This window comes from Colletotrichum tamarilloi (assembly GCF_030869305.1).
Source record: "Colletotrichum tamarilloi strain Tom-12 chromosome Unknown Scaffold_106.1, whole genome shotgun sequence".
Lineage (NCBI taxonomy): Eukaryota > Fungi > Ascomycota > Sordariomycetes > Glomerellales > Glomerellaceae > Colletotrichum > Colletotrichum tamarilloi.
This window is the reverse complement of record NW_026849489.1, coordinates 17644-30681: the sequence shown is the minus strand read 5'-3', so window position 1 is coordinate 30681 and position 13038 is coordinate 17644. Positions and strand designations below refer to the sequence as shown.

The 13038-nt window shown below is 53.5% G+C and overlaps 4 protein-coding genes across 4 annotated transcripts; 2 read left to right on the top strand and 2 right to left on the bottom strand.

Moving 5' to 3' along the window:
• Positions 1-319: 319 nt before the first annotated feature.
• Positions 320-1492, bottom strand: CTAM01_13830 (uncharacterized protein; the record flags this gene model as incomplete). Its single annotated transcript, XM_060529832.1, has 2 exons — positions 320-352; positions 440-1492. 2 exons carry the CDS (start codon positions 1490-1492, stop codon positions 320-322), a joined length of 1086 nt encoding a protein of 361 aa, XP_060375568.1.
• A 5584-nt stretch (positions 1493-7076) lies between these two features.
• CTAM01_13829 (calpain family cysteine protease) lies at positions 7077-10025 on the top strand (the record flags this gene model as incomplete). The annotated part of the gene is made up of 2 exons (XM_060529831.1): positions 7077-7421; positions 7485-10025. The coding sequence occupies 2 exons, from the start codon at positions 7077-7079 to the stop codon at positions 10023-10025; spliced, it is 2886 nt and encodes a 961-aa protein (XP_060375567.1).
• Positions 10026-10450: 425 nt separating this feature from the next.
• On the bottom strand, positions 10451-12241 carry CTAM01_13828 (uncharacterized protein; the record flags this gene model as incomplete). The annotated part of the gene is made up of 1 exon (XM_060529830.1): positions 10451-12241. The coding sequence occupies one exon, from the start codon at positions 12239-12241 to the stop codon at positions 10451-10453; it is 1791 nt and encodes a 596-aa protein (XP_060375566.1).
• Positions 12242-12594: 353 nt separating this feature from the next.
• On the top strand, positions 12595-12876 carry CTAM01_13827 (uncharacterized protein; the record flags this gene model as incomplete). The annotated part of the gene is made up of 1 exon (XM_060529829.1): positions 12595-12876. The coding sequence occupies one exon, from the start codon at positions 12595-12597 to the stop codon at positions 12874-12876; it is 282 nt and encodes a 93-aa protein (XP_060375565.1).
• Positions 12877-13038: the final 162 nt, after the last annotated feature.

Sequence of the window (13038 nt, the reverse complement as noted above, 5' to 3'; positions counted from 1 at the left end):
GTCACTATAAAAGGTCCAGTATTATGGATGGGTCATTGCGTGGCATGACAATATAAGGTACCTATACACACTAATTCATACAGGCGGCTCAGTATCGCCGATATGCCCGTCTAAACGACATGTACTTCGTTTTTGTCCGTTTCTCTCATATACGTCCATGATGCTCATTACTCCTCTGTATTGCGGTTGCGCCTGGCTCGAGCCGCCCAAGCCGCCCGTCTGAAGCTACCCAGAATCTTTGCCCAAGAAGCCGCTAAATCTCTTCAATCTAGTTTCGTGCTTGCGAGGCGGGCGCCGTTGGGGGGACTGGTGACTGCGATTACTGATGTTGCTGCTGTTGGAAATTGCAGACCTGAGGTAGTGGGGAGTCTCAGACTGACACCTGCCCATGGCAATCACCAAGGAGTCCACGCCTCCGACATAATTCCCTCAGACTGACCGCCTTGTACCCCTCCAGGTAATCCGCAAGTCGCGTCGTAGCTGAAGCCAACATCCGCTCCGTCGAGAGCTGGTGCCTCTTTTCCAGCCAAAGCAGGTAACAGGGCCTCTTCTCAACCTTCATCTCAAGGCCTGCCCGAAGACGCCGCGCCATCTCCAGCTCATCCTCGTACCTCTTCTGTACTAAATTTGCCTTCTCTTCTGCCGCACAAGACACGCCCATCTCGTTACGCCAGACGCCTGCTCGTTCAGCCGCTTGAAGAAGGCCGTTCAGGGTACCCGGTGGGGGAAGCGGCTCGCTAGTGGCGACGAGCTCGTTGATCGGCTTCTTGAGGGGCTCCCAGGCCTCTTGGTCTTCTGCAAGCGCTTTTTGAAGCCGGATACTCGGACCACGATCCAACGATGGAGCTCGAGCTGATGTGTTGACGGGGCTGACGTCCCCAGACTCAACTGGCGTATTATGGGGAGGAATCAAGGCCTCTTTGCAGGAGTCCTCATCCTGTCTCGACCAGTCACCGAGTCTACTGAACCATTGCGAGGAGGATTCAGTTGTTTCCTCAGCAAGCTCTCTGTTTGAGCTGCGGGGTACGTCGGCCTGGGGCACAAAATTCTCGTGCAGTATCCTGCTCGCCTGGTTGTGTTCGTAGCCTAAGTCGAACAACAGGCTGGCCAAGGGCGAAACAACGTATGTTCCCTTGGGAACACTGGTATACCCAAGGACGGCTGGCTGAATTATAGGACCTGGATCATAGATTTCTTCGCTAGCTAAGAAGTCGTTTGTGTCCAAGGCGTTCGGATGGAGAATACCCATTTCTTTAGCTATGGTCTCCAGGTCTTCCACGAAGCTAGTTCCAGGATTCCCATTAAGGTGGACTGGTTCCGGCTGGACGATGTCTTGCTGGTTGTAAGCCACCTGAAGAGGAGTGACAGATCTCTGCTGCTCCTCTATATGGTGCTTTCGTCTTTCGAGAGTGCTAAGTTTGATGTGTGCTAGAACCGCACGTCGCCAGACCGGACGACTGGGTTTGCGCTCAGCTTCCCCGTTGGTTGACATTGTGTAATAGATAGAGAGAAGGGTAAGATTGTATGAGTGTAAGAGTTTGATTCAGGGAAATTACGTGTGGTGAAGCGGTTGTGTACTCAAAACTGACAAGTCTTTGGCAAGAGAGAATGGGTTGCAGGATCGAGGGAGAGGCTGTGCTTTCTTCTCCTAGAGAGGATGAGAGATGGGATGTTATGAGATCTCCGGAACCCATCTCCGATCACGATAACACAGACCCATCTCCGATCGTTACGAGATGGATACCTTTAACTTCAGAGTTCCGTCAAAAGACAGCTCTCTGGTCGTGGAGTTGGTGGTCGTACAATTAGGATAAGAGCTATCTCCGATGACTAGAAAAATCACACCCTCGAGCATCATAAACTCTTCTTATAGACAGTCCATAGAGGGAGATGAGCTCGTTCAAAGACAGAAAATTGGAGCGTTTGAGAGACCAGAGTGTTGCAATTTGGCGTTTCTAGATGGCCAGGCTCTGGCTCAAGAGCTGGGGTTCATGAGATGAGGCACCAGAATCAACCGCCATTTGGTTGAACTTCGATACTAGACTGCCGGAGATAGGCAATTTGAATGTAGAGTTAACGTCACCCAATAACCAGTTCTGTAGCTGCATCGAGTCTATAGACCATAAAAACCTTCGCTCGAAGCCCTTTGTGCGCCGGTTGAACAAGACACGAGTTTCCCGATAACTACTAGACGACCCTCCAGGTAAGTGTGAACTACAACAGAATACATGGCATGAAAAATTGGCACTCAAAACGATGCGGAGCATTGCCAGCAAAACCGGCTCCGGCGCACCAATTTGGACCTACATGGAACATACTTTTGCGGAACGCTCAGCCTTATACCTTGATGAGCTGCTTAACGCCGACAAAGCATGGCATCAATAACGGCAAGAAACTTGAGAACAAACCTGAGGACAGTGAAAATGGTACTTTGGAATTGGTTCACGATTCTATTGATTAGGGGTTAAGTCTAGTAGTAATTGGTTATATATGCCTACAGTGCTTCAGGTAATGGTAAGTGACCATGGCAAGTCTTCTTAACAAACTAGATCGAGGAACTCTTCACTGAAGAGCTTGATTAACCTGGTTTGACGGCTTCAAGTATATTGGGTGTCTCGCTACCAAGCATTTGCAGCAGTGGCTGCGTTGACTGGTAATTAATTTTCTGAACTCCATCACAAGGTACCTACTAAAAGACAGCGACAGCTGCGCCAATGAAAGTTGGTAACCATAGTTCCTCTGTACTACATGGAATTCTTATTGCGCGGATACGCGAAGTACAACCAGTCCGCTTGGCCAAGGAGGTGAATATAAGCTGGATGTTCTGGTTCAGATCTCTGCAACCCCATTATTGGAAGTGGGGGCATGCTTGAAACATAGTAGCGAACAACTATCGCACAAAGTCCATTTCGGCAAGTAAATGATGGGGAGGCGGACGCAGGTCAGAAACACTCGTGCAGAAGACGTGCTTGGATGGCATGATGGGAGGCGGGAACGTGGGAACGCCAGAAGAGCATGGAACTGCGGGATCGGAGGAAACGGTGAAGTCGGTGAGGCAACGGATGTCGTCCGACAAGGGGCACTCGGTCCAGACCTTGACCCAAAGCGGCAAGTTCCCGAAGCCGGCGAGTCGGTGTGGAAGTACATGCCTCTAACGCTCTGAGGAATACCTAGGTAATGCGACGGATTTTGGCGTCAAGTTCGGTACGACGCTACCACGGTATGCGAAAGCCGTTACTAAATCAACCCTTTTCCTTTTCCTCGGTGTCTCAACGTATTCGGAACGGCTATTCCGTAGCACGGCCTGGGTCTTGTTGCCACTGGCGTGTTTCCGGTGCTTTGGACGATCAGGGTCCATCCACACCGACTCAGGGTCCTCAGCCAAAAGTGGCTGGCACTGGGGTGGGTGGGTGTGATTAGTTCCTCGGTCCCCTTTTTCCTCTCTGTCTTTGGTTGCATTTTCTGCCTTCCGTTTTCCCGTCCATGCTCCTGGCCAGAGTAACACGAATCAGTCTGGGTCCTTCGTGGTCTCATCTGATGTCATTGGCCGCTGTGTCGGTCCCTGTGCCTTGAGTACCTACCTCTACCCGAGATAGGGAATCGCCTTACCAATGGCCTAGCGGCACGGTGCGTTGTTCGCGCAATAATGAGGCCCCCTTAGGCTGCTGGAGAGGGGCACGATAGGGAGGTCAGGTGCATGCTCTCGCGAGAAACATTGACAGACTAACCGGCGTCGAGTCTTATGTATGGTCGCCCTCAATTGTATGTTGGTGGTGACTGCGATAGACGAGCTGTCAATATTGCTGAATTGCATACTATCTGTAGTCTGTAGCCATGCAGTGTATTGCTTTGGGCCAGAACGGGACGGGATACCGGAGCCGGCATTGGGTTTGCGCCAACATCGGCTCGGACGCATGCGGTGTCTCCCGGTTCGCGCACCAGGCGAATGGCAGGAAGCCATGTCAAACAAGGCGGACGATATGTTACTGAGGCCGTGAATCTTGTTGAAGCTTGGACGAGAGTTCACCACGCACCACGCAGTGCTGCAGAGCGGCACACTGTGACCATCGACATACTTGAATCTGGTCGGATGCTGCTTGTGACAAGTGATATGAGGCGCGATGGGGCAGATTTAGTGGAGGAACATGGCCCCTGCCACCTACTGCATTGCGCATCTGTATCCGTACATAGAATGTCACAGTGCTCAGGCCAGCAACATGCTATGCCGTTGTTGGGGTCTCGTACAGGAGGCTAGAAATGCTGCTGCATGGACCTCAGCCATGGCACAGATTGAGATGGGTATCGCACCTCGTTGTCGCCTCGATATCCCCGGATTCCATTATCAATCCTCCTCGCGCTTCGTGCATGTGTGACTTGTCGCTTTCCCCTGCACCGCCGGAAGCCAGTGGAGGAACCCAGCAACAGCGTTCACTAGTGGCAATGTGGGCCTAGAGCGGATGTGGTAGGAGGGCGCGGTGTTCGGGGGCGGGCTGGAGGTACAGTATCTTGGGTTATCGTGCTGCGATGATCTATCTTTATCCGTCCAAAGTCGGGGTAGAAATCGCCAGGGTCTATTCCGTAGCTCTTGAATGTTTCGAGGCAACTTGATAAGAGGGAAATGTTCGTTGATCCCTATGGAGTCGGGAGTCGAGTATCCCCATGCGTGAGTTGAAGTGGAAAAAGGTCAAAGTGTATCTGATCAATTGCGGAATGATTAAGGGTCTGGCAAGCGTCGATTGCTGCAACGTCGTCCAGATATGGTATACGAGAGTGTGCCAGCGTACAGAAATTCCGTTCGGGGCGAGTTTGTAGGGTTGCTTGCGTACGGCTGAAGCCGAGCCTCTCTGCGGTTGTCGCACATCGCGGGGTCATCAAGAGGCAGCCTGATCGGAAACCACCATAGTCAACGGTGGTCTGGCTGTGCTGAGAGATTGGCCTGCTTCTTCACCAGGTTAAGCAATGTCGTTGCCTAAGCCGTCCATCAGGGTTTATATCGCGCCGACCAATGAATCTCGTGAACCATGAATTGAGTTAGACGATGGAACACAATGCCAGGCAGTCGTGAGGCAGTCAGCCTGGGTGTGAGCCCCCAATGGCATGCTGGGAATGCCCTCATCCTGAAGTATTGAAACTGTTGATCGAGTGTGAATCAAGAATTGATTGCCACCGTGGAGCTTGAACCCTGGCTGAACTCGGGGGGTACTAAGGTAGGCCGGCCGTGCGAATAGTGTACCTACAACATTGCCCCAAATTCCAACGGCAAGGTCGGATGGGGGATAGCAACCGGAGCGGATCTTGGTTGGCGGTGTTGGTGGTAGTGGGTATCCGCAAGCTCGCCCACCTCGTCCGACGAACACAAACACAAAGCGTAAAAGACAAACGGGACCAGGCCTGTCAGACGCGGCTGATGATGGGCACGCGGGATGCCTATCCGTAGAAGCTCTTGCATATCTGTACCATTGCCTGCCGGGTAGATGTGTGACACAATCCACGGGTGGTGTTGTTGAAGAAGAAGAAGGTTAGTGACCGAATGTCGGAAGCATAATGCAGCGTGGCCTCTTGCCTCAAATGGATGGAAATAAATTAAAGCAGATGACGAAAGATGGAGGGTGGGTAGGTTGGTGATTGACAATGGAAGTTCTGAATTGCCTCACGGAGGAAAAGGATCGGACAGAAGAGCGAGGAAGGAACAAAAGGCAGGAGCTTGAGGAGGTTCGCGCATGCCGAAAATCAAAGGAGCGCCAACGGTGCCTCGTCCATCTTGGGCCAATTTGAGACGATTAGGAACCTTATCCGCCTCGCCTGGGCGGCCTTATCGGTATCAGCAGCAGACCTAAGCCAATCAGAGCTGTTGCATAGCTACCTTAGGCGTCGTCAAGACCCTGAAGCGGCACCAACTAAATTCTTATCGCAGGGTGCTGAAGGCTCCCGACCGCGCACCCACGGCGCTAACGACTCTGCAGTGTCCCCTGGAGTGCAGTGCATGACACGATTGGGGGTCCAACGCAAGATACGTACCTGCTCCATGTACCTCTCACCCCACACAAGCTGTACCGATACCTCCACCCTCCACCAGTCCCGTTCTCCCCGATTCTCCCATCCCTCCAACTTCCCTCCTCAACCACAGCCGTGCGCGCCGTTCTTTGTCTTCGTCCAAGACATCCACGCAACTCCCTTTCCGTCTTCTACCGTGGCACCAACAAAATGGAAGAAATCTGACACCCTTCGATCCGAAGTACTGCCTTCTGGAACCCTGAAATCGACCGGCTTGACGCCAATTAGACCCCTGCCCCACTCAATGCCCGGTGCTCAACCTCCTCCAAGGATGGACGAATTGAGTGATACGGGGAAACAGGGGGAAGCAATCACGACAATCACCACAAGCCACGCCGGCCTGCTCGTCCTTTTACCGGGGTCCTTGATGTCGCCAACCTACCGAGGCCAATGGCGACAATGGATGCGGTTCCTCGACTTCCGACTCGATGCCTTGGCTGCCTCGCAATAGCTTACACAGTAGGTGGCTACGGCTTCCCATCATCTACATCCATGTGGTGCGAGCCACCCTCCACCTCCGCCATCCCGGTCACGGCCCCGGCCTCGACTCATGCTTGTCAGATCGTCCAATACTTCCGGCGAGGCTGCCACGCTTTTGTTGGAGGTACCCAGTCCGCGACTCTTACGAGCTAGGTGAGCCCTCCTTCGTCTACATTGTACCCTCTTCCTCCGCCTTTTTGTTTCCCTTATAAGCTGCCTCGTCTTCCATCCACGACTCGTGCTCGTCTATGCCTCTAAAGCTATCCGTACCCTCCATAACCTTCCTTCACCGTTCCACCTTGCCTCGAGTCGGTCGTCTGTCTGTGCCAAGGCATTAGACCGCCCTTATTTCGCTCGATCTTGCCGTAACTGACCCGTGTACAACAATAAGCTCGAGACGTTTTCTGTAAGCTGGCAGTTCTAGAAAACTACTGCTCAGCTCCCACCTTCCACCTACCTCGTCCTCGACCGTTGTGATTCCTTAGACTTGCAACAAACACCTAGTTCTCAAGCTTCCGTGTTCTTTTTACCGCATTCATACCATGCACGGCTACAGCTCTTCAGAAGAGTCGGACGACCCTCGTCGCCCGCGCCCTGTGCCGGCATCGACAAACACCACCGACAAGAAGAAGACGAAAAAGAAGAAGACGCCTCCGCAGCCTTCTATCAATCATATTTGGAAGAAGTTCCAAGACAAAAAGTTCAACAAGGCTTTGGCTGTGCTACCATTCGACCCCGTTCTGCCGCCAGCAAGCTCAGAGAAGCCCAATGAGTTGCTTAGCGCCGGATACGAACGAGCCGTCGAGGAGTGCCGCCGGAAAGTGAAGAAGATAATCCAAGAATGTCGTAGAGTCAACATGCGATATCGGGACCCTGGCTGGGATCTGGTGAGTTACCTCCACCCCCCAATGCTTGCGAATTCGAACCTGGGGAGCTAACAGACCACTCAGGACTGGGATTTGAAGTGGGAAAAGGGTCACTGTCTCAACACTCTCGGCCATACCAAGTGGCAACTTTCTAGAACGACTCTCTCCAACCCAAGCGCATCTGTCCCCAAAGCAGTAAAGCGAGTTCACGAGATTTTCGAGAAGCCAACCTTTTTGAAGAACGTCAATGGCGGAGATGTGAAGCAGGGGAGCCTCGGGGACTGCTGGTTGATGGCTACGCTGACTGCCCTTGCTAACGTCGAGGGCGGTATTCAGCGCATCTGCGTTGAGTACGATACTCGCATCGGCATCTACGGCTTCGTCTTCTACCGAGATGGCGAGTGGATCTACTCCATTATCGATGACAAGCTGTACCTGAAGTCTCCTTGCTGGGATTCGCCTAGCATGCAGCGGGATCTCCTCCAGCAGATCGACCGAGAGGACGTTGAGCGTGTCTACCGCAAGACCTATCAGACCGGATCCAAGGCCCTCTTCTTTGCTCAGTGCAAGGACCAGAACGAGACCTGGGTGCCGCTGATTGAAAAGGCTTATGCCAAGGCACACGGTGACTTCGCCTCGTTGGCTGGCGGTTGGATCGGCGAGGGCTTGGAAGATCTCTCGGGTGGTGTCACCACCGAGCTGCTTACATCGGATATCCTCGACCTCGAGGGCTTCTGGGAAAACGAACTTGCCAAAGTCAACGAGGAGTTCCTCTTCGGCTGTTCTACCGGTCTCTTAGATGGAGGCTACGGCGAGAGAAATGGCATCTCGGAAGGCCACGCATACGTGATCATGGAAGCTAGGACGCTCAAGTCTGGAGAGCGTCTGATCAAGCTGCGCAACCCTTGGGGCAAGATTCGCAAGGGTGTATGGGAGGGTGCTTGGTCCGACGGCTCCAAGGAATGGACCATGGAAGTTCAAGAGGAGCTTGGCCACCACTTTGGCAATGACTCTGTCTTCTGGATCAACTACGACGACTTCCTACGCAAATTCCAACATATCGACAGAACCAGGCTATTCCGCGACCCCGCTTGGAGGTGCGCTCAACGTTGGATCGGCGTTGAGGTGCCCTGGAAATCCCAGTTCAACGAGAAATTCCAGGTCAAGTTGTCCAAGGATGGGCCGCTAGCCCTAGTTTTGACTCAACTTGACACGAGATACTTCAAGGGACTTCAGGGACAGTACGCTTTCCGCATCCACTTCCGGATACATGAGCGAGACCGCCCTGGTGCCGAGGACTATATCGTACGCTCCCACGGCAACTATCTCATGGACCGATCCGTCTCTATCGAGCTACCGGACATGCCAGCCGGAGAGTACAGCATCTTCATGAGTGTCACTGGTGAGAGGGACACTAACATCCCCTCTGTCGAAGATGTGGTCAAGCGTGAGTGCAAGAAGCGCGTTGAGAACGATAAGCTGGCGCAAATTGGTGCCGCGTACGACTTGGCTCATAGCAAAGGCACTGCGCATCTCCAAGAGGTCGCTAGACTGCGAAAGATCAAGGAGCAGCAGAGAGCCTCCGAATCTCGCCAAAAGGAGCGCCGCAAGCTCTGGGAGAGACGCCACACCAACCGCGAAGTCACCAAGCAGCAGACCAAGAAGAACAACGAGAAGCGCGACCGCAAGCGTGCCAAGAAGGCGGAAGCAGCCAAGGCTAAGGCTGACCTCGAGGCCGCTCAAAAAGCCGCCGCGGAAGCCAAGAAGGCCGAAGAAGCGAAACTTTTGGAAGACGCAGAGGCAAAGAAGAAGGATGCAGAGAAGCCCAAGGACCAAGCCGTCCAGACGGAAGTCACCAAGGAGGAGCCCAAGGAGGAGCCCAAGGAAGAGTCCAAGGACGTTGCTGCAGGTGACTCCAAGACAGATGGCACAAACGAGTCCAAGGAAGAGCCCAATGATGGAGCCAAGAAGGACGCCACCGACGATAAGCCTGCAGACAAACCTGCCCCTTCCCCGGCTCCTACCCCTGCTCCCGCACCGCCAGCGCAGAAATCCTACGACTCAGATGGCGATTCGTCTGACTCGCCCATCGAAGACTGGGAAGAGTTGTATAGTGACGATGACATGGTCAGAAAGCCACGCCTGACTCCCGCTGGACCACCCAAAAGACACGACGAGCGTTACGAATCTGAGGAGGAGGGTCTGCCTGATCCCTGGAACGCCATCTGCATCGTCGGAGTGCGCGTCTACTCCATGGATGAGGACCTTGAAGTTCGTGTCGTCATGGAAGGTGGCGAGCTTCTCGAGGGTGGTATGGGCAAGAAGGGAGAAGCCGATATCGACAACGCCCAGGTGAACGCGGGCGGAGAGCGCGAAAGGCTTGAGGCTGATAGTGCAGATGCCGCGAAGCCTGATGTCAATACTGTGATCCAGAAGACAGAAGAATCGACCGAAGACGCCAAAGATGACAAGGACGAGACGATTGAAGACTCAAAGTCGGAAAAGTCAGACAAGAACAGTGTCGATTCGACCGATTACGACAAGCTACACTCCGGAACTTCGACACCAGACGTCATTGCCACCCCGGAAGCTACCCCACTAGAGTCACACAAAGAGTTGTGCTAGAGCCTATTAGACCAGTGTAGACAGACGACGTACACGAGGGGAGACGATGGCATAGAGAAGATGTGCTCATGTTGAAGATTTTCTTTGCTTTCATGGTGTCATTAATTTGGTTTAATCCCCGACCCAAGGGTCGACGGATAGCATGAAGGGCGTTGACATTGCGAGCGAGACCAAGCAGCCATATGTCAACTGCGTTCTTTGACATGCTCTGGAGTTCAGAATTAGCAACGTATATACATGCTTGATGGTTAAATACAACCCACTGTTCCTATCACCTATAATGGGTACTATCACCTCATTTCAAGTCAGCAGAAACATACTCATCATCACGCGCAATGCTGCCTGAACCTTGCACTGATTGATAGGAATCCATTTCCTAATGAATAAGAATCACACAGTAGACACTTTTCAATGAGGCCAGACTTTCAGGACTCGGCGATGCGATTGACTGCAAGGAAGCCATGCGTCATTGCAGGACCCAAAGTCGATCCAGCTCCCAGATAAGTCCGCCCCATGATGCTCGCCGCCGTGTTACCAATAGCATACAGCCCAGGAATCGCCTCGCCGTCCTCCTTTAGTACCCTTTGATGCTCATCAGTAACGAGGCCACCCTTAGTGCCCAAGTCGCCTGGCCAAATGGCGATAGCATAGAACGGTGCCTTGCTCAATGCTCCCATGTTTGGGTTGGGCCCGCCAGCGGCGGGGTCACCGAAGAAGTTATCATATGCGTTGTCACCCTTTCCAAAGTCTGCGTCAACGCCAGTCTTGCACATGTCGTTGTACCTCATGATGGTTCCTTCCAGACCTTCAGCGTCGACTCCAATCTGCTTCGCCAAGTCTCTCAGAGTGCTTGCCGCGAACATTGCTCCATTCGCAACCGGCTTCTTAGGTTTCATTCTCGCGAACAGCTGAGTGCCAAGCATGTATCTGTTCCGGTGGTTCGTATCCATAATCAACCAGGCTGGAATCGCCTTGACAGACTTGTTCCTCTCATATTGATCGTGTCCAGCATCCGTGTAAGACTGCGCCTCGTTCATAAATCTCTTCCCGGCGTTGTCGACGATGATACAGTGCGGTCGAGATCGCTCTATAAGCGCAAAGTGAGGTTTGCCCGTCACCGGGTCGAAGATGGTCGGCCCCCACCACTCATCATCCATCAACGCCGTCGCCGCGCCGAGTTTCTGCCCCGCGATGACAGCGTCGCCTGTGTCGCTTTTGGGCGAGTTGGTCCATGACGTGCTGGCTGGGGTCGGACCGTACTTCTCTCGGAGAGGTTTGTTGTGCGCGAAGCCACCTGCTGCAAGGATGACGGCCCGGGATGCCTTGATGGTCTTGGTGGTTCCATCGGGGAGTTTGACTCTTGCGCCGGTTACTTTTCCTGCTTGGGAGAGTGTGAGATCCAGGAGGGAGGTACGTAGTCGGATGTCGGTTGCGTGTTTGATGTTGAGGTAGAGAAGCTGCGCGATGAGTCCGCGGCCTAGGCTGACGAGTTTCTGTCCAAGGATGGTTTTGCCGACGATGGGTAGCATGATTCTGGTCGACTTGATGAAAGCTTGGAGAGAAGCCGTCATCATTGTGATCCATGGTGCTTGCTCACCGTGGATTGCCACGGGTATGTTTGCAGGCGGCAGCGTAGCTTGCCATTTTCCCAGCTTCCTAGTATCAAAAGCGACAGACTCGATAGTTCTCCCACCTCCTTTCCCCATGGCGCCCTTCGTCTTGGGGTAATAATCCGGATACCCCCTACTAAATCTCCATTCAAAACCAAGGTCTCTCAGGAAGCAGATCATCTGTGGCCCATTATCTAGATACGCCTTGCGCTTCGCCAGCGACGACACCGGCCCGACGTCTCCGACGGCTCGATCAAAGTACGCGAGGGCATCTTCTTTGGAGTCGCATATGCCTGCGGCTTTGGATATTGGGTTTGCTGGGATCCAGAGGCCTCCGCCTGAGATCACTGACGCGCCGCCGAGTGTTGCTTCCTTTTCGATGACAACGGGGTTGAGGCCGAGGGTTCGGGCGCGGAGGGCGGCCGTTAGACCACCGGCGCCGGAGCCGACTATGAGGATATCTACTTTTTCGTCTGCTGTGGGCGATGTTTTCTCGGAGAAGAGGCGTCTCAGTTGGAGGACTGGTTGCCAGCATCGTAGTGAGATACTCGGTGTTGGTTGGAGGCGTGCAAGAATGATACCTCTCACCACATTGGAGCGCATCATGTTGAACCGATGTCGCGAGATGAGAGTCTCAGTGAGCCGGTCACAGAATCATAGGATGAACGCAAGAGAAGGGGAGCAGGGCACGAAGAGTAAGCAAGCGAAGGATCGAGAACCATGTGCCTGATGCCACTGATTGTCCGATGCATTTCAACTGAACCATAAGCAGTAATCAGTGAGCACGACGGATGTCCCCCGCTTGAAGCGACAGGGGTTGTCGAACCAAGGTCTCCTCTCCTTGGCCTGCAGGGTGTTTCTTGAACCAAGACACCCCCTCCACGTTCGTGTAACTCTTCCTAGAACCCTCCACTTCGGTTGATTCGGGTGGGCATTAAAGGCGGTGATTGCACTTGAAAATGGGGATCGCGACCGTCCGGAGCAACGGAGTCACGAACCCCAGTATTGCGGCCGAGGGTCCGGAGCTAGAGCCGTCAGGTGCCGAAGAGTCCACGTGTTCCGCGGTCTCCACGGCGGCCGGTCGGTCGGACGAACAACTTGGGCTTAGAGAGAAGCTCACCATACCGAATCTTTTGCCGGCAATGGAAGTTATGGATACCGAGGTACTCAATGGGCTCTTGGCAAAGGGCGTCGTGAACTGGGACGCCGTAGAAGCGATTGCGAGTTGGATACTTGGGTGAAAGCTACTTGGCTATACGTGTCCGGAGTCCGCGTTCAATCAATATGTGGTGGGTTGCATCCGGGGGTCAGAGAGCTTACGCGTTCTCTCGGCCGAGGGTATCAGGTGTACCATGCCTTGTATCTCCTGCCTTCTAGACTCGCCACCGTCCATGTCACTCATC